We start from the raw sequence: 21,356 nt of genomic DNA on the forward strand, positions 1-21,356 counted from the left end.
ATTGACCAAAGATGCAAACTTTTTGAGAATTGTTTTTCTCTATAATGTTGTCATTGTAAAACATTCTCCTGCTTCTGTTGACTTCACTTTGCATCATTTTAGAGGTCTTTTTTGTTTACTCTGAAACTGTCAATTTAACTATTTGTTATGGCAAAATAATATTACATTACATTACTATGCCACAGTTTTTTTTAGCCACTTCTCAACAGGAGGATAATACCTTAATTTCAGTTTTTTGGCTACTACAAAAAGACCTGCTATAAATATTTGTGTAGATATTGAGCTCTTTCCTCCTTCTTTGGGGTATAGGCCTAGTAGTGGTCTAGCTGGGTAAAAGTGTATATAGGTTTTAGTAATTTTGGGGGCATAACTGAATTGCTTTCCAGAATAGTTGGACCAGTTACCAACTCCATCATTAGTGTGCCAGTGAACTTATTTTCCAACACCCCATCCAGGGTTATTTTCCACATTCCTCATCTTTGATAATCTGATAAATATGAAAGGGAACCTAAATGTTGGTTTAATTTGCATCTTTCTTAATTATTTATTAGTGATTTAGAAAATTTTTATGTGACTATTGATAAATGGAATTTCTTTGAGAACTGCCCATTCTTATGGAGTCAGGTCTGATGTAGGATATTTGCATGGGGCATTAGCCAAAACAAATCTGTCAAGTGACAATCCCTGGTATTCCAAGATGAGAAAAGCCAGGGAATGTGATACTGTTAACCAGAGAAAGAACCAAGAGAGAAGTTCATCATCACCACTCCCCAGAACATTTTTTTGGGGTGGGGTGGGGAAGAAGCTTTAGTGTGGAGTCAGTTTTGTTGCACTATGGAGAAGGAGCTATGAGACAGTGTCTCCATAAATCTAAGATACTTAGAACTTTCACATGTAATTGCATGTGATACATTCTTCTTAGGAAACAATAATAACTAACGTTTGTGTAGTGCTTACTAAGTGTCCAACACTGCTAAGCCCTTTTATAATTATCATTTAATCTTCACAACCACACTGGAAAGTAGTTGCTATCTTTGTCTCATTTTCGAGATGAAGAAACAGATGTACAGAATTTAAGTGACTTGTCCAGAATTACACAGTTAGTAACTGCTTGAGGTTGGAGTTGAACTGTGCTACCTAGGTGCTCAGTATCACGTGCAGAAAGCCCTTCAGTTACCACAGAGACCTCATTAAATTTCATAGAACATATCCTGGAAGAAATCAGTATGAATAAAATGAACGTGGAAAAGCTTTTGGCAAAAAGTAAAATCTTATATTTCAAAGTAGTGCTACTGTCAAAGGAAAACAAATCCTGTACTCTACTTATTAGGCACAAGTCTGCCAGAAACCTCAGTATCCTGCCAGATTAAATCCGCCTGATACTCAGATCTCAGTACCTTCTGCTCCCCTGATTGAACTCTTTGATTGGAAAACAGGGCCATGGACTCCAGAGTCTCCATTTAAGAAAGGAGTTTATTACAGGCATCTGTAATAAACTTTTCCACCAGCTACATTCCTTTTGAACTTCTTTATCATGCCCCCATTTCTGATACCTCCCTCCCCTTTGTCCATCTTCCTTATGTGTTCATCTTTTCCTTTCCATTAGATTGTAAGCTACTTGAGGATGACAGGGACTGTCTTTTTTGAAAATTTGTATCTCCAACACTTAGCACAATGCCTGGCATATAGTAAGCATTGAATGTTTATTGTCTGATAGAAAGTTTTTATTAATTTGCCATTATTTTAAATCCAAGCATTTCTAGCATAGAGAAATGTCCAAACTGACATAGTTCCCTTTCTCTATGTCCTATATGGCCTCAAGGCAATTTGATGTAACATTTATAAAACAAGGAAAATTTCACAAAATTATAAAAACAGTTCTAGGTTGACATTCTATTCATCTAATAAATCAAGGCACTTAATCTTTCAGAAATCCACTGGAGAACTGTCTTGAGCTCATTCTTCTTTGCCCATTCCCTGAAGTCCCTCCCTCTGATTAATACCCTAATCTCTCCAGGATTTGAGAAAAGAAGGTGCAATAATCCAATCACTTCAGGGGGTGGGAAAGGCAATGATGTTAACTGTAAGAGAATTAAATTTAGTCATTGCCCTTAATCCATTTTCTGAAGAAGGTTTTAGCTTTTGTTTTTGACCTTTTAGGAGACTGAATAAGAGGAAGTTAATATTTATTAAGGCATACTATATGCCAGGTATTGTGCTAAGTGCTTTGCAAACATCTTGTTTGATCCTCACAAGGGTCCTGGGAGGTGCCAGTATTATCCCTTTTTCACAGTTGAGGAGACTGAGGGAGACAACTGTTAAATGATTTACTAAGGGTTAATTAGCTAGTAAGTGTGGTCAGATTTAACTCGTTTTCTGATTTCAGGTCCAGCACTAAATCCTCTACATCACAAAGTTTGCACAGAATTAGACAAGATATTATTTCTTATTATTTTCAGTTGAACTAAAAATAAGGTTTTTTACATGCTTCTAAGCTTTTCTACAGCACCACCTAGTGGTACTCCAGTGTATCCCCAGCATTCTACCTAATACCTTCCTGCCCCTCCCCATTTTCTACTTCCTTTTGTGCATTCTCCCTTTAGATTGTAATGTCCTTGAGGGCAGGTACTGTCATCTATACCCCTAGTGGTTTACACAGTGTCTAGCACATAGGAGGCACTTAACTGTTGATTATTTAGTTTTTTGAGATACACAACACATCAGAAAACTGTAAGCATTTCACCTACCTGTGACATAAAAAGATCCTTTCATGGAGAAATCAGGCAGACATGCAGAGAAGGAGAAGTAGCCTCGTAGATCTGGACTTCACCTTAGGTTTACTGAACGAGGGACGGATGCCAGCCTTTGTCACCTGATGGCCCCTAGTGGAGGCTAGCAAAGGTGAGGAGTTTAAAGCCGGAGTTCAGGTACTACCCTGATTTGAGTGATATGTATAGCCAAGAGGATTGAACAGGTGTGTATTTGGTAGGACATCTAGCCCCATGTGTGAGAAGAATGCTTGGTCCAGAAAGAAAATCGTCATTGTGAAATCAAACTGAGAATAACAGTTAATAGTCCCATAAAGTCTTGAATAGCAAGTTCCAGTAATCAGTTTCAAATACAACTATAATCTCATGTTGGTTAAGGAACATCTTTAAAGTGAGCCTTCAGTAGCTCACATGCATTTCTACACTTGTTTTAGTCCCTCATTAAATAACAACATAAAATCAAATTTTCCATTTCTCCCCATATAACCTTCTAGGTCTTCGGGTATCACAACTTCACAATAGTAACAAACTTTGAATAAAGTTAAATTTCCCATCAATGCAAAAGTGTTCCACAAATTACCTCCCTCTAAGAAAATTGCACTGAAATTATTTTCCCTAAATTGTAGATGTCTCTTAGTTTCAAAAATTAAGTCACTCAATTGTATTAATACCCAATTATTCTTACATCATTTTGAAACATGTAAGGATCTTATTGCAGATATACTTTTATTACAGTAACTTTAAGTGTATCCCAGTCATAGTCTATGGGATAATGATTCCACATTGTGATTGTATCTTTGTTTCTTTTCCTTTATCTAATTATTCTCATAACATTCAGAATGTCCTATTCCAGGGATTTTATTCCTTCACATGGCTATGACTACCCATTCAGATTGAAAACAGCAAGATTTCACACACTTGCATTATGCTCATATTTTTCACTAACTACTTGCTTTGATTACAGAAACCTGCCATAAAAAGGAAAAGCAAGGACCTGATTAAAGTATTATAGCCTTCCATATGCAGTATCCCATCCACCTTATTAAGACTCAGGAATAGTCAGGTGGAAAACATTCCTTTTCAAAGGAACACAATGGGAAAACTGAGCCAGAAGGATCCCATCCCAGGCTGATGCTAGGATGATCCTTTCAGCTCTTTCCCATATGCAAGCCTCCACTTGCAACAGTCACATTCTCTGAGTAGCTAATGGCATGTCCCACAGATGGTGGGTTATGGAACTCAGAACGCAATTTGTTATACTCCCAGAAGCTTTTCATTAGATGGCAAGTTTCTATTGATCAAAACTTTACAAGGACTGATATCTTAAATTTTAAATTTGTACTATACTTTTAAGAAAGCAAGTTTACCCAAGTTTTGAGGTTGGCTACTTTCTAGCTTCGAGCTACTTGGGTAATGCTTCCAGGCTTTCTAGCCTGGGGGCTCAAGGTCATTACCTGTACGGCCCTCACTGTAGCTGCTGCCCCTTCCTTCTTCCTTTTTGCCAGGTGGGGAAAGGTAAAAGCTCTCTCTTCTTATGTTGACTGAGGAATGGGGAAAGGGAATGAGGAGACTGTGAGGGCGCTGTTTCAAAACTCTTTACTCAATCTCAAAACTTCCAGAGAATGCTAAGAAGCCTTTTTTTTACCTCTACTCAAAAATTTAGAATTAGACGTTGAATGTGCCTTTCTTAGGGTACTTAAAGCACAAAAATCACCCATTTAAGGCCAATCCAAGGATATTGATGAGGATACAAACAATGCCTTAAGGGTTAAGAGTTGCCCCCTTTCCTAGTTTATTCTCTAATCTGGGGGTGTCCCAAATTCTCTTCTCCTTATCTTGAAATGCCATAGAATTTCCCCCTTTTCCTGGACCATAAAACTTCTGATCTCCCCTATTTTGTGTCTCCTATCCTGTCATCCATCTTTAATCCTCTATAGAAAGAGGATATACAAGCATAACTCCCCAAATATCGTCTCACCGAGAGACTCAGAAAATTCACAGTAAGTTTAAATACTGTCGTCAGCATCAAATTACTACAACAAATTAGCTTACAAGTAGAAATTTAGTAAGCCTTTTAAAATTATACAAAAGATTTTGCAAAATGTTTCTTCATAAAAATATTTCCCTTTCTTAATAACAGCTTACAATTTATCCTGATACTATTAATTCCTAAATACCACAAAGTTCCTAAATTCTCTGGTCACCAAACCCCTTGCACACCTTTTCTTTGCATAATTACCAAGTTTCCTTTCACAAACATACTTTTGAAAACACTTGATTTACAGCACGTGGTCAAATAGAATGACAATAGCTTCTTAAACTCATTCGTCATTTTTCTCTGACTGTATACTTCTTAATCCGATATCATTTTAGAACACAAGATAAATTGTTTTTCTAACACAAATGGTACAATTGTTTACTAATGATAATGTTTAATATAAAATTTTGGAATAATCTCTTTGTTCTCTGAAGTAAACTCAGAGAGTGCCTCTTCCTATGTCAACAAAAGCCAGCCAAGGCCGACTCTACACTCCTTAAGGAGACCTTTAACCTAAGACACTATATCTTGAATAATGGGACTTTCCTTTGTATCTTATTATCTATAGACATATACTAGGTTATGGCATATTAATGGTAAAGAAAATATAGACATCTTAGGTCGTAATTTCTATTGAACATTGTTTACCCTTTCCTATGTCAGTTATCTGTTTAGGGGAGGAAGCCTGCCACTTACTAGTGGTGGGATTTCTTTCCTTATCACCGAGACATATGCTTACCCAGCCTGGAATCTCAAGGCCTGACTGACATTGCTTTGTTAATTGTCCTGTCTTACTGAATTTATGATTTGCTTAATTAGGAGAGTTTCTTTCTCATGGCAAAATGTACTTAAGACAGATGATTTCTGTACTAGGTAGTCAGAGTCACCTCTGACTCCATAGTGCTATGTAACTGTTTTCTTTATGGGGAATTGATTAATTAATTAAATCATAAAATGTATGCATTTAGCCTGTTGCCTTTTCTTTAACCAAGTTTCAGGTCAACACTAAATTACACAATTTAGAAATGTATCAATGCCCTGAACATTATTATGTATTTAAAACTTGTAACAAACATCGATTTAGGTGAATCACCTTGCATAGAGAATCATTCATCTAGTAATTAATATGTGGAAGCTGTAATTTTAAACCATTGTATATATTTTCATAATAGCCAAGATTCAAATGGAAAATCTGCTATCATAGAAATATCAGTATTGTTGTTATTATTATAATTATTATTACTTGTTTATAACCAAATGTTTCAAATTATCAAATTTTTTCACATCCTTTCTTTTAAAAATCGATTCATATACAACAAAATCTAGATTAAAAATTGCTTTAACACCATTTCTACCAAACTTTACAATCTAAGAAAACTTTTAGAAATACAGTACAATTTGGAAATACACTAGTAACACAAACAATATACTTCAGATGATAACAATTGTATTTCTTATTACTTCTGATATTTAAAAATCACTTCAAAGTTATCAGGTTTGGAACAATCACCTTAAATTAATAATGTTGTGTCTAACATATGTCAGTCATTGTGTTAAGCACTTTTCAATCATAATGTCAAATAACAATGTGTACACATTTTCATTACATATATATATATGTATATATATATATTTATATAATTTTTTAAAGTCCAATACTCCTGGCCTCTTAAAAGGAAATATTATCCACAAATTCATATATTCCCTTAAAAAAACATGTGCCTATATATTTCCAGCTCTGAATAACTTTTCTTCTACTTTCTTAAAAAGCTGAAGACCTGCTTCTTTTTAGACATTGGATAAAGAGTTGCTTTAGGCATTTCAACTCCTTACTCCCATTCTTCTGTGAGAATTTTGCAAAAAGTTTGAATCAGACTAGCTAAAGAGTTTAGCCCAGACAAAAATACCTAAGAAATTTGAATCAGTACTAACAAGGTGTGGCCAGCTTCCCCTTCAAGCAGACACTGTTGGAGCTTAATAATTAATTGAACCATCTTTACCGTAGTCAGTACCCATATTAAATTCAATAAAACCTTCCCACAGATTCATCCCAAAAGGCTAATAGATATAATTCCTTCTAACTTTCTATAACTTTGTATGTTGGTTTTCAAAATCAAGTTCAATATGCCCAAATCATCTGAAGAAGGATGGTGGAGGGAGTGGCTGAGAGCACATGGACTTGCTGCTGGCCCAACCCCTATATAAACAATTTCTTTTTCTTTTCTACCTTTCATATATTTTTCTCTCTCCTAATCTTTCAAGGTCAGACTGCCTCCATTTTCCTTTACATTCCAAATAAATAAAAAATGAAGCTCATCCCAATTTTGTCCTGCTCTTTTGCACCATAAAAAGTACAGAGTTAAATGCCTAACAATGTACATACCAAGACAGCCAAATTTCTCTCCCCACCTTCTGCAAAACCCCTTATTTTGCAATTTTAAACACACTGTCTGATATCAAATACATTGATTTAATTTAAATCTAGAGTACAAACTTTAGCTTTAGGATTCAATCAGGATTGAATACCTGAATTCAAACCTTCAGCTTTTCATTCTTGGCTGCCTGGGTTTGAATTTGTTGTCAGTTCTAAAAGTTGCTAGCTCTACCTTCAAGCCTCTGGAGAGTTTCTCCAAACCTTAAAAATTTCTGGCTGCTTTTAAAATTTCTCACCACAAAACATAAAACATTTCATACAGAGAAGACATTTGATAAAATAAGTTGTGCATGGATCTAAACCAATTTAGAATTAGAATTAGAATTCAGACTGGTCAAAAATTCTGAGTTGTAATTTACTCTGATTGATTTCTAGCCAATTTCAAAAGGATATTATTCTCGAGAGATCTCTGCCTCCCCCAACATATGCTGGTATATTTTTCACACCCTCTGCTAAGGGACTATTTTTAGAGGGGTGCCTTTCTCTCCTTCCTATCCTATCTTCCTGTGCTGAGACCTTTATATCTTACAGCTCCCTTCTTTTCTCTTTATGAGCCAGTCCCTGATCAGCCACCCTCCTTCAATTTGTCCAAAACCCCTCTCAGACCTATGGGATGCCCCAACCATCAAAGTGATACTTAGTCAATTTTCTCACCTTGAACTGTGATCAGGGTCTCCTGGTAGCAGTGGATATATGTGTCTCTTATTATTTTACCCAAGTTCCTGGGTTCATAACTATTCCAAAAATAGTCCCAGGAAGTTAGCAGTTTGAAGAGGGGAAACTCCCACTTGCAGATGTTCAGACCCTTGAAAAATCAATGGAGTCCCTCCCTTTCTCCATAGTGGGTTCCCCTTTCCAATGCTAGATCCTGGATGAGCCCCCAAATTGTGAGAATCATGCTTACTCTAGAAGGCAAATTCTCATTATGAAGCCAGAAAAGTTCTCATTACATTTATTTTACATTCATTGCAAAAGGATAACTCCCTAATCGAGTACACTTGTTCAGATAAATGCAAGGCTTTTTATTTCCAGTCCAAGATTTAAATTTCCCCCTTCCTCTCCATTAGCTTAGATGCAACTACCTGAACTGCCCACTTCATGTTCTCCTCCCTGTTGTGTTTCTCCTCAAACAGCTTGTTAAGTCTGGTTCTGCTAGGTCACAGCTTTGATTAGAACCAGTTATCTCTGTCTTATATCTTGTTGTCACTCAAAGCTGGGAGTTGTTATAATTCTGTAGTAACAGAATTCCTGCTTTTGTTTCCCACACAGGTCATAGCCCTTTGCTTTTTTTCTTTCCTTCCCTGAATAACTGCCAAGGGAAGCCAACATCCCTGACCCTGCTTTCCCAGGTGACCTCATTTTTCACTTGACAAGTGAGAGGAGATGGGGGTGGGGAAGAAAGCTATTCTTCCTTTACCCCTTGTTGGCAGACATTACCCATCTGTGGTTGGAAGACTTCCTTTAAAAACTCATTTGGGTTTCTATGTGAGTCTAAGATTCTATTAAATATTCCTGCCATTTACTATGATTTTTGCTCATGCTTTTATGTGTTCTCTTCAGAATTTTGCAAAGAGGATTCTTTTGTGATGGCAAAGAATTAGAAGCTGGGTTGGTTCCCATCCATGGGAAAATAGTTGGGCAAGTTATAGGATATGTGTGATGAAATACTATTGTACTGTAATAAATGATGAAGGGAATGATTTTAGAGAAACCTAGAAAGACTTGTATGAACTGATGCAGTGTGAAGTGAGCAGAATTAAGATAGCAATTTATACAACGATAATATGGTAAAGACATACAACTGTGAAAGACTTAGGAACTATGATCAGTGTAGGGACCAACCATGATTCCAGAGGACTAATGATGGAAGGAATGATGGAGGACTCAACTGTTGATAGAAGGGAAATACTGAATACAGAATAAGAGATATTTTTTTTTACATGGACAGTGCATATAATTTGAGCTGATTGATTACACATGTTTGTAACAGGGGTTTTATTTTTCTTCCTTTCTCAGTGGTGGCAGTAGGGGAAGAAAGTACATTTTTTCTGATTGAAAAAAATAAAATTTGACTAATGAAAAATGTTAAAATAGTTTGCTGATTTGAAAAATAATTTTTTTCTTCTTTTGTGTCTTTATTGTTACACCAGAATTAACAAATGAAAATGTATTTGCTATATGCCAGGTGCAGTATGCTGGAGATAGGAATACATAGGTGAGATAATCTCTGGCCTCAAAAAAGCATACATTCCCAGAGACAATATATACATGTGACCAAGGAAGAGAATTTTAGTTTTGGCAGTCTTAGGAAACAGTACCTTGTTCCATAAGACAGTCAACTGATATTCCCTTTCCAAAAGTAATGGAGTGTAGATTTTGTTACTGAGCTTACAAGAGATTTTTTTCCCGATTTAATTTCCCAAGAAATATGTTATGCTAGTATATTAGCAACTAATTAGTAATTTGTGATCCACCCTTTTCCTCTTCTTTTAAGGTCCAAATCCTGAAAAGGTCAGTCAGTCTCTGAAGAGGGTGGTTGAGTGAAAAGATTACTCTTAGCCTCCAAAGCAAGAGCATGTTTATTAGGTTTGGCAGGACTCCACTCAACTGAGAAAACTAATGTGAATTTACAGTATATACAGAATCCAGCTTGGGTGATTCTTTGCCTGGGAAGGATGCCCCTGCCTTTGGTTCATCCTTGGGAATCCATCTGGGCCCCAGAATTTCTTTCAGTTAACTTTTGCATCTCCTTTTCCATCTGACCAATTTTTCCCTTTAAGGAGCTATTTTCTCCATTTAATTTTTGTACTTCCTTTTCCATTCGACCAATTTTCCCAGTTAGGTTTTGTGTTTCCTTTTCCATTTGATCAATTTTCCCAATTCGGTTTTGGGTTTCCTTTTCCATTTGATTAACTCTTCCTTTTAGGGAATTATTTTCTCCAGTTAACTTTTGAACTTCCTTTTCCATTTGTTCAATTTTCCTTTTCAAAGTGATGTTCTCATCAGTGAATTCTTTTTTTATAATTTTAAAATCATTGGCCAGGTTTTCTTCTATTTCCTTCTTCAGCTCTTCCAGGAAAGCTAGTTGTGCTTGCGAGAAGTTCATAGTCCCTTCTGAAGTTTCAGATGGAAGTACAGTCTCAGCTCTGACCTCTTTGGTGTTTGTGTTTTGGTCCTTATCCCCATAGAAAGATTCTATGGTTTTTTCTCCCTTCTGCTTTTTCCTATTCATGATGTTGGCTGAGTGTTGTAGCTTCTGGTTCTTTCAGTCAGAAGGTATAGAACTTTGTGTTGAGCTGATGTGTGAAAAAGCTAAAAGCAGGTTTTTGTTTTTTGTTTCCCAGATCAACCCTGGGGTTAGCTTGTTAAGTGTGTGGGAGGGGTGGTCTGGTCACAGGAGATCTCCTCAGCTGTACTGAGGCAAAGGCAAGCTCTGGGGATGATGATCCCAGCTTCCCTATTGTCTTCCCTTTCCCCTGGAGGGCTGAGGCATGCCTAGATGCTAATGCGTGTTCCCACCCCTCCTGGGGCTCGTCTCCCGGGCGCTGAGGCTTGCCTGGGTCTCAGTGCGAATTTTCTCTGCCCTGGGTCCTCTGTCCTTCTGGATCACCTCTGCCACAGTAGGAAGAATCCCCCTTTGCTATTTTCCTAGCCTCTGGTGTTATGAGACTATTTGACCCCTTCCGCTGTTCCCGCTGATCCAGGATTTTTCTGGGGAAATATTTTATGGTTCTTTCACGGTCATCGGGGGGAGGAGAGAGCATTTACTGATCACTCCACCATCCTGGCTCCCGGAAGTTCAAGTAGGTGACTTACCGAAGTTTAGTCTTTAGGCTGAAGGTTTCAAGGGCTGCTGCGCTGATATCTGGCGCTCAGCGGCTCTCACCGGCTCAGTTTGGCTGGTCTCCTGCTCCGCTGGTTCCTCCTGCCACTCTCGGGCTTCTCAGGTCCCTTCCGCCCCGCTGCACTGACCACGCTGTGCTGTGCGCTGGGGGCTCACCCCCCACGGAACAGATCCTTCCTGTGGACCTTCCAGTCTAACCTGGGCTCCGAATCCGTCAAAGTCTGTCACCCACTGGATTCCGCACCTCCAAAGTTTGGTCAGATTCTCCTTTCAGAGGTATCCAGAGGAATTTGTCCAGGAGCTTAGGTGAGTCGTTGCTTTCACTCCGCCATCTTGGCTCCGCCCCCAGAATTTCTTTCTTAGGGGGCACATTTATGGCTTGTTCAATTTATTTTTCTAAAATATGTTAATTTAAGTATTCAATTTCCTCTTCTGTGTATCTGAGCAATTTACATTTTGTAAACATTCATCTATTTCCCTCAGCCCTTCAGGCTTATTGGCATTTAGCTGGGCTAAATAGCTCCTAATAATTGCTTTAATTTCCCTTCTTTGCTGGTGAATTCACCTTTTCCTTTTCGATGCTGATAATTTGGTTTTCTTCTTTCCTTTTTAAAAATCAACTTAACCAGTGCTTTATCTGTTTTGTTTGCTTTTCGTAAAATTAGCTCCTGGTTCGATTAGTTTAACTTTTTTTGATTACTTTCGGTTTTATTAATCTCTCCTTTGATTTGCAGGATTTCCAATTTGGTGTTTGATTGAGGATTTTAAATTTCTTCTTTTCCTAGTTTTTTTTTTTTAAGCTACATGCCCAGTTCACTTACCTCCTCTTTCTCCATTTTACTGATTTAAAAGTTGAAGGAGACGCCCCAAATTAGGTACACAAACGCGAAGCCCCAGGAGGAAGGCAACACCAGCCCCAGGGCAGCCCTGCTCGTGCCCAGTGGCCAGACGCGAACGCTCTGGGAAAATGTGGAACAGCGGGACCCCGGTGCCTTCTGGGGGATGGAGTCCGGGCGAGCGCTTGCCCGGCAGGAAGCTTCTCCTTCTGGACTCCATTTCCCAGAAGGCGCGGCGCTGCTGCGTACTTCCTGTTGCCGTCTCCAGCTTGTCCTTAGCGAATGAGAGTAGGGCATTGTGGGAACGTTCTTCCGGTATTAGGAGTTAGGAGTAGCTGCCATCCAACCTGGGAGGGCCGACTTCCAAACTTGGACTCTTGGTGCGCATCCGAGGGGGGCTGAGTCCTGCGGGGGAGATGGGAGGGGAGAGGGAGTGCGCAGGCGCGGTGATCCCTTCTCCGGCCCCGCCCCTACTGCGGCCTTCTACTCTTAATATAGGGGGAGGGGGATTGCGTGAGCGCATGCGTGACTGCGCATGTAAATATCGGACCTGGGCGGGGGCGGGGGAAGGGGAGGGGTTGGGGCACGCCCCGCCCCCACTTCTACGCTCCCTGGTTGGTTTTTCTGAGGGATGGGCCGTGCGCGTGGACGCTCAGGTGCACCCCTCGCACCCACACGTCTCCACGCTGCGCTCACACACCCAAGTGCACATGCACCCCACCCACAAGTGTGTGCGCCCCCACCACCGGCGCACTACACACACGGCACCCAGCAGACGTGCACACATCCCCCCACGCGCACACACGCCTCAGGCACACGCGGGGCTCGTTCCCCTCCTGCCGGGCAGGGGCAGCCGGGCCAGAGTGGGGGGCCCCGCTGAAGTGACCTCGCTTCTAGCCACCCCGTGCCAGCTCTGTGGGAAGGGCGAGGTGGGAGATCCCCCAGAGCGAGCCCTGCCCCTCCTTGCCCCTCCTGCCAGGGCAGCCCCAGGACAGCTGCGGGCCACGGAAGGCGTGGTAGCACTGCTGGGGAGGAGAGGTGAGCCTTGCCCACCCAGCCGGCTATGGGGAGGGGAGGGCATGAGCCCCCAGGGCCGAGGAGCACCTGGTGCCAGCCTCGAGCTCTCAGGGGTCAGAGGGGCCCTCTGGCTTTCCTCTCTCGCCTTACCTCATTCCGCCCAGTTTGACCTTTCCTCTGGTTTTGGTCTACGAGTACTTTTGATTCCGCTCTCTAGGTACTGAATGAAGTGAGGGGTGCCAGCATGAGCAGCCCCCCCGGGGCTTCATGGCTTTGCCAGCTCGGGAAGTGGAGGGGAGAAAGGCAGTGGGGACGGTGAGCCAGAGGGAAGGGTCCCAGAGGAAGATTTGGGGTGATGGTATCCAGGCCCTGTTGAGGGGTCTACTCGGGCGCTGTGGGGTGTGGGGGGGAGGCAGGGGGCTCGTTCTCCCATAGATTTTTCTCTTTGTCCAGGTTGTCTCCTTCCCCCAGGCAGCGGTGCCCTTGATGAGCACTGGATGGCATCTGGGGTCATCACCACCAGCTTTCAGGTGAGTTGAGGTTGTCTTTCTTACCTGTCATTTCATACTTTAATTTCTGGTTGTCCGATACATGCCTTGCCTTTATCTCAAGGGTGTCAACTTTACATCAGAGGACCTAAGCCTATTACCTTCCCAGAAATTTGTGGTTTTGATGGATAATACAGAATATGCTGTGTGTGTATAAATGTATGTGTGAATATACATGCATGTGTATAGTATAGGTGCTTGTACACAACGCAGCATATATACATATGTGTGTTATTATAGCTAGAATATATCACTTAAAAATTGACAAATGGTAGATTGTAAGTACAGGCTTTGATAAGGAATAGTTTCTGTTTTCAGTATTATTAATTATGCTGATTATTTCCTTAATGTTGAATTGTCCTTCCATTGCTAGTGTTAATCTGACTTGATTGCAGAGACTGATTTTTTTAGATAAATTGTCACTCTTGTGCAGGATTTTCTTTAAAACTTTTAGATTGATATTCATTAGTCTATGTTTTTCTTTCTTTCCTTTATCCTTTCCTGATTTAGGTCTTAAGATTTTATCTGTCTTGTGGATAGAGCACTTATCCTGGAGTCAGGAGGACCTGAGTTCAAATCCAGCCTCAGGCACAGGACCTGAGTTCAAATCCAGCCTCAGGCACTTGACATTTACTAGCTATGTAATTCTGGGCAAGAAAACCTCTCCCTCCTCCCCTCCCCCCCAAAAAAAGATTATGTCTGTCTTATAAAATGTATTTGGTACAGTCTTTTCTCAATTTTTTTGGGAAAAGTTTGTGTAATATAGGTAAGTCAGTCAATAAACAGTGATTTAACACTGCCCTGTGCCTGGCGCTGTGGTAAGCCCTTGGGATATGTAATATTAAGGGAATTTGAAGATCTTTCCTGCCCCTTACCAGACCCATGTGACCGGCTTTGAGCTTTGGCCCAGCCCACAGCTTGAGTCACATGGAGCCCATTGCTGAATGGGTGGAGCGGGAAGAGAGCTGAGGCAGAGCAGCTAGTGCTGCCAGTGTGAGTGAGAGAGGGAGAGATTTTGCCTAGGGGAGCTTGTTCGTGGGGAGGCCTGATGGAGGGCAGGCTTGGGGATGTCGGTGCTCCCTGGATTGGCGATGTGTATAAACTTTGTTACCATGGTGAATTTGGTTTTCTGGTATCTGAATAAACACCTTGGTTTTGTCTTTGAGGAAGAGTGTAAATTGTGCAAATTTACCCTGGAAGTACAGATGCATTTTCATAGTGGCTGCTATGGGTGTCCCACTGGCGTTACAGGATATGAAAAGGCGGAAAACCAGTCACTTCCTTCAAGAAGTTTATGTTCTAATGGGGGAGACCACATGCCAACAGATAGAGACAGAGCAGGCTCTATACAGAATACATAGGAAAGAAAGACCTGGGGGAGGCTTTCCTGTAGAGGGGGGGATTTTAGTTGGGACTTAAAGGAAGCCAGGGAGATCAGTAGTGGGAGTGGAGGAGGGAGAGCATTCCAGATTTGAGAGACAGAGAAAATGTCCGGAGCCAGACATGGAGGGTCTTGTTTGTGGAGCGGCTGGTCACTGGAGAGAAGAGGCTGTGTCTGCAGCGTAGGGTGAAAGACTGGAAAGGTGGGAGAGGACTGGCTTATGGTGGGCTTTGGGTGCCAAACAGAACATCTTACATTTGCTTCTGGGGGCAGTAAGGGGCCCCTGGATTTTATTGAGTGTGTGTGGGGGTTGGCGGGTGACATAATAGGACCTTCATGTTGGGACAGTGACTTTAGGGTCTGAAAGGAGGATGGAGTGGAGAGGAGAGACCTGAGGCAGGCAGACCCCTAGCAGTTTCTACCGTAGTCCAGGTGTGGGGATGAGGCCTGCACCAGGGTAGGGGTAAGGTCCGAGGAGAGAAGGGGCAGATTGGAGGGATGGTGTAGAGGTGATATGGACAAGCCTTGGGAGCAGATTGTATATGGGGGCTGAGAGAGAGTGAGGGGACAGAATGATCCCCAGGTCATAAGCCTGAGGGCTGGGAGGATGGTGACAAGGAAGCCAGAGGTTTGGAGAAAGATTTGAAAAATTCTATTGTAAATTCATCCGCCCGCCCCCCCCCCCTTTGATTAGTTTAATTAAATTTTAGGAAATTGGATTATTTAAGATTTCTATTTGGTGTTCCATTAATTTGAGTACTTTATTCTTTTGCAAATAATCTTCTATACCTTTTTGAATGCTCAGAGTTTTTCCCATATAACTGTGTATAATAGCCTCTGATAATTCTTTTCATTTCTTCTGTTTGGTGTGATTTCACCTTGTTGGTTTTTAAAAATTAATTTTATTTTCTACTCTCTTTTTAATCACGTTGCCTAGAGAGTTACCAATTTTGTTCTTTTCAAATGGTTTGCCTTTTTTAGTTTTTGGTTGGTTGAGCAGCCTTCAGTTTCAATTTCTGTTCTAATTTTCATGATTTCCTCTTTTTGGATTCTTTTAGTTTCAGTTGTTATCTTTCTAGTTTTTAAAATATATGTATTTAGTTTGTCATCTCTCTTTTTTTTTTACTTTGTTATTGTGTGAATGAATGAACATTTATTAAGCTCTTCCTATGACTAGATGGCTGGATGGGATGTACAGATGAAGCCTGGTTTGGTGTCTAGGAATACCCAGTAGATACAGCAGCTCTCTGGACTAGTTTGCACACAACCACCAGTCAGCTGGGTCTGGACCCAGGTATGGAGGTCGGGTCTCAGGCATAGTTAGAGGGAGAGTGCTAGCCAGGGCGAGGGGGGAGGGTGGATGACTAGTTTGTGTGCTATGGCTTATGATTTTTCCTCTATGTGCTGCTTTAGCTGCATCAGAAATTTTGGTATTTTGTCTCATGATTATCATTGTTTTTCCCTTTGTTATTAATGGTTTCTGTGGTTTATTCTTTGATCCAGTCAACATTTAGGATTTCATTATTAAGTCTGTTTAGCTTTGTTTCTTTTGCTTGTGCTCCCTTATTTTTATTACTATTTTTATTTCCCCATGATCTCTAAAATATATGTTTAGCATTTCATTTTTATAAACATTTATTTGAAATTGTTCAGAACTCCTGAGTGCAAGATGAAGGAAATTAAAATGCATTTGGGAATTGTTTAATAAAATACATAAGAAATGCACTACAATATAGTGTGCATTTGTGGTTTTCTAAGTCAGTTTGGAGCCCTTCTGTTTGAGTTTGGCGCCCCCTGCCCTAAGGCATAGTCTGTACCTTTATGAAAATGCCATCTAGTGCTGAAAAATTTGTATATTCTTAGTGATCTCATTCAGAAGGTGCCATATTTAGCTCTGAATTATCTGACAGTTTGTTCTCCTCTGCATTTCCCTTTTTGTTTTTCTTTATTTTAAATCTGTTCATCTATTTGAGGAGCATTGAAGTCTCCTGCTTGTTGTATACTGTTGTCTTTTTAAAATTCAGTTAATTTTTCCTTTAGGAATGCAGATCCTGTGTAGTTGGTACATTTAAGTTTAATGCTGACATCAGTTCATAGGATCATTGATACAGAACCAGGAGGGACCTCAGAGGCCTCAAAGTACAATCCTTTACTTCCTTAGCTGTAAAATGATGATGATTCCCAGAGTAGGGAAGAGACTTAGGACCAGAGGATCTTTGATCCCCACAGACCACTGAGTCTTTTCATTTTACAGATGAGCAAACTGAGGCCCAATGAGGTGCAGTGACTTTCCCAAGGTCACATGGGTCATGAGCATCAGAGACAGGATTTGAATCCAGGTCCTCTGACTCCAGAATCTTTCCCTTGTTCTACATCTGTGCTTCCTTTAAACAGAATATAATTTCTGTGTTTATCCCTGTTTATATTGTGGATTTTTACTTTTGCTTTGCCCAGTTGCATAATTGCAATTCCTGTTTTTCTTTCCTGATTCACTTTCATCTATTTTTCTTATTTTTTTCTAGCTTCTTATTTTTATTCTGTTTGTCTTCTTTTAGGTGTGTTTTGTGTAAGCCACAAGTTGTAGCAGTGTTTTCTTATTCACTTATTTATCTTTCATTTTACTGGTTTCACTAATTCACATTTAAAACTGGGAGAGCTAAGTTTATGTTTTTCTCCTCATGTTTCTAGTATTGCTTAAAAAAAGTGCAAAGTCCCTCCTCTAGCTTCTTTTGAGTGAGGGTGGGGGTAAGTTTGTTCCATTTTCTAAAAAGGATTTCTTTGCTTCGTTCTCATCATTAATTTTTCTTACTTTCTCTCTAGTCAAAACTTTTCTGATTCATGGCCTTTGTTCTTATTTATTCTTTAATCTCTTTATATCTTAATGCAGTTAGAGTTTCTGAAGTACCAGATTTGAACTGTGACTTGTGACCAATTTGTACATTTCAAATCTCGCTCCATCATCTCTTTTCTGCCTCATTTTCAAAAATATCAAGTCACAAGGGAAATAAGAGAGACTGTAGCCAGGCCCAGTGATAGAAATTGGTGCATCCGGCATCTTTTAGCATAGCTCCACCCCTTGCTGTCCCCAGGATCATTCTCCTTTTTTTTGACTGAGTCCTTGTTTTCCTGTCTTTCTGGGCACTGGCTTGCCCACAGATCTTCTTGCTCTGTTTCTTCAGGCAGGATGTTTAGATAACACAAGACTCTTCTGTATCCACTAGAAACTTCAGAAGATAATGAAAGGATATATTCTGAGAAGCAGAAGCTCAAAATGCAACAAAGATGCAGCCTGAAAACCTGAATCCACACAAACAAATAGATGCTTAATACAAGACTGTGGTCTTGAGACATTTCTGAAAGCAAAAGAAAACAGAAAAATGGATGTGAGCAGAATGTTTGACTTGCAAACATTACAGACTACTAACATGACAAAGGAAATAAGTGCAGTGGCCAAGAATGCCTTCTGAGAGTCTTCACTGAGTGTACCATTGTCCTGGTTCAATCCAGTCCCAGCATACTGGAGAGTCTCTCCCTTTTTTAGATTTTATTTTTATTTTCATTTCTAGCTTCTCTCCCTTTTTCCACTCCTTTCCCCACCCTTTGAAGAAGAGAGGCCCTTAAAAGATACCTGCAAGAGTTCTAAAGGGTTTGATTCTTTTAGCCCCAGTAGAAAAACCAAGGTGGCAGAGAATGCTGCTTGTCCAGAATGTGGTTTATAAATGATGGATGATAATTGTGGGAAATGAATTGAGCCCAGAATTGCATATGATTAGAAGAGAATAGATTCCTTTGCTTATGGGAAACTGGGCAGGGCCTCAGATGACTCCAATTTCTGCCTGAAACAAAATTTCATCATTTAACACCAGTATTTTTCTGTTGATGCATTATTGCAGTGAATCATAGAACATTTATGAACACTGAGAACTAGGTCAGTGAGAGGATAGTAGGGCCCATGTGTAAACAGACCACAGCTTACTTCCAGTGAAGAATTGTGCACAAGAATATAAAAACGTTACTAGAAAATGATGGGAGGAGAGAGGGTGGGTGCCCCCTGTGTGCTGGCACTGTGCTGTGCAGACCTTATCTCATTGTATAAGATTATTTGTAAATGCAGAACAAGGGATGAGACAGACAGTCCCCAGTATACCTTGTATAATAACAGAGGATGGTCCCTGGCACTTTGGTTTGATGCCCTGTCGAGGTTTTCTGGGTGGATATAGGCAAGGTTCTTTGAGGCTGAGGAGGCATTGATGTCCATACTCATTGGTGGAGGGATGAGCCTTATCACAAAAATCATGGATCCATTGAAGTATTATTAGTACAAGGATCTCCCTTAGGATGGAAATCACTTTGCAGGTAGTTATTCAATGCTATATGAAGGGATGTAGGGGCTGCATTTTTATTTGAGAATGCCACAGTACACAGGAGGCGGTGATCTCTGAGAAAGAGCAGAGGACTATTAGTGGTTGAAAATGACCTTGCAGCTTGAGAGAGTGTTTGTGGGACCTTGCCTCCCTAGGCGGTCTCCCCAGAATGTAGAGACTAGGATGGAAGTGGTTGCTAAAATGTTGCTAAATAGAAATGAATATAATTAATGCTGGGAACGTGACTACTGATGGTAGTGTTGTGCATCTGCTGTTTTTTTTAGAGCTTTAGGAATAATGCACATGATTGTCTTGGGGTTCACTTAAGAGGATATATCAAGGTGAACTTCACCAATCAAGGAAAACGATTGATGTGCTGCTAGGTCAAGTACAAAGTGAGGCCTAGAGCAAGTAGCTAATTAGAAAGTAGTTGAAGTAGAATATTAAAAATTTTGAATGCTCTGCAAACTTTTTCCTTGATTGCTTACAACTTTGTGTCTCTTGAGGCATGAGTTAAAGATTTAAACAGGAATTTTTTGATTCAGGAATCTGTGACATTCAAGGATGTGGTTGTGGACTTCACCGGGGAAGAGTGGCGATGTCTGGAGCCTGCCCAGAGGGCCCTGTACAGGGACGTGATGTTGGAGACCTATGAGAACCTGGTCTTTCTGGGTAAGTACACCAACTGTCTGTCCTTGGGGAGTCTTGTAATTGGCTGTGAGTGTCCTGAAATGCTGAGCTAAGTTTGGGCTTGTTCTGCAGGAATGTTCTAGACCCCGCCTCTCCCATAGCAGAGGATCCCTATTCCTTATGACCAGGAGAGATGATACTTCTGTTCACTCTTCCTGGGTGAAAAATGTCCCGTAGCTCCATTGTACTGGTCCCAAGGCTGCTCCCGGGAATGTTTGCTAAAACACATGAAGAGTTTGGAGGCTGTCTCCTCCAGGAGACTTGCCTGCTGTGTCCCTTGGGATTTCTGCTCTGCTTTGTATGAATTTCCCTTTTTGTAGACTGGAAGCCCCTAGAGGCAAACAGTTCTGTCTTAATTAAACTAAGTCTCATTCTCCCCTTTCAGTTCTGTGCATACAGAAAATACTCAGTAAAGCATGGTGGATTATGACAGAAATTTCCACCCCACACCAGTGGTCACAGGTCCTACTTTTCAGGACTTCAGAGGGTCCCTGTCACTTCTTAGATCTTGTGCCCAGTATTCAGTCCTGCCCACCTTCCAGGCTGCTCCACATTCCTCTCCTTGAAGTGTTCCACAGCTGTCAGAAATGGCCTTTTTGCTTTTCCTTATAGAAGAAGAAGATTGTTCATTAGCCTGTGGATGTCTTGTACAGTTTGCTTTTCCTTTTAAGTAAATAGTAAGTTCAGCATATTGCTTTCAGGCTCTCCTGTTTTGCTCTGTTTTCTTCTGCTTTCTCCTGTTCATTCTATAAAAAGGCTCCAGTGACCCTCTCTTCCTTGACATCCCCACATACTTGTACATATTATCAATGTATTCTGTGTCTGCTTATATGTGTAAATGTTGTTTCCTGCAGCCTAAGGTCAGCTCCCTTTTTGACAGGCATTTGTATGCCGTTTTTTTCATCCCTAATGTTTAGCATGGGGTTCAGTGCTTGGCTAATGTCATCTATTGATTGAAATGCCAGAATCTCAATTGAGATACATGGAAAAAATGTCTTGGCCTCTAAGCATGGATTGGGTCAAGTGAAGTTGATCCATTAAGTCACATGCCCTCCGAATACCAAACATGTGCTATGCACCTCAGGGTCCTTTGCATCACGCTCTGGGCCTCTTAGCCACTTTCTTTTCTGTAGCTAGAATTGAATTCTTAGATAGCTTTCTAAGCTCCCTTTTCAGCACTTTATCATTTCTGTGCCTATATGTAGGACTTCCTGTTAACAAATTGGATGTGATCTCCCTGTTGGAGAGAGGGGAAGCCCCATGGCAGCCCGAGGGAGAAGGCCCCCAAGGTCCTTGCTCAGGTAAGCGAGTAGGTAAAAAACTGGCAGATGAGAGTCATCTCCATGTTGAGTAAGGTGACAACTCCTCAGTAAGGTGGCCGTACCTCAGCTGTGTTGTACTGTGTCTGACCTCTCCTTAGAGTCAGTTAGGCCTTT

The 21,356-nt window shown here is 40.8% G+C and overlaps 1 protein-coding gene and 1 long non-coding RNA gene across 2 annotated transcripts in view; one reads left to right on the forward strand and one right to left on the reverse strand.

Annotated features, from left to right (window-relative positions):
• Positions 1 to 9,342: 9,342 nt before the first annotated feature.
• On the reverse strand, positions 9,343 to 12,154 carry LOC140525317 (uncharacterized). Its single transcript, XR_011973997.1, has 2 exons — positions 11,906 to 12,154; positions 9,343 to 11,480 (listed from the first exon to the last, which is right to left on the reverse strand). It is a non-coding gene; the product is annotated as an uncharacterized lncRNA (long non-coding RNA).
• A 203-nt stretch (positions 12,155 to 12,357) lies between these two features.
• The window catches only part of LOC140525316 (uncharacterized), a 50,159-nt gene continuing 41,160 nt past the window's right edge, over positions 12,358 to 21,356 (forward strand). Inside the window, exons 1-4 of the mRNA XM_072640589.1 lie at positions 12,358 to 12,958; positions 13,391 to 13,467; positions 19,776 to 19,902; positions 21,126 to 21,221. Of these exons, the coding sequence (XP_072496690.1) occupies positions 12,442 to 12,958; positions 13,391 to 13,467; positions 19,776 to 19,902; positions 21,126 to 21,221 (817 nt within the window). The 5' untranslated portion in view covers positions 12,358 to 12,441. The remainder of the gene's footprint in view (positions 12,959 to 13,390; positions 13,468 to 19,775; positions 19,903 to 21,125; positions 21,222 to 21,356) is intronic.

Source organism: Notamacropus eugenii, chromosome 2 (genome assembly GCF_028372415.1).
Source record: "Notamacropus eugenii isolate mMacEug1 chromosome 2, mMacEug1.pri_v2, whole genome shotgun sequence".
NCBI classification, from domain to species: domain Eukaryota; kingdom Metazoa; phylum Chordata; class Mammalia; order Diprotodontia; family Macropodidae; genus Notamacropus; species Notamacropus eugenii.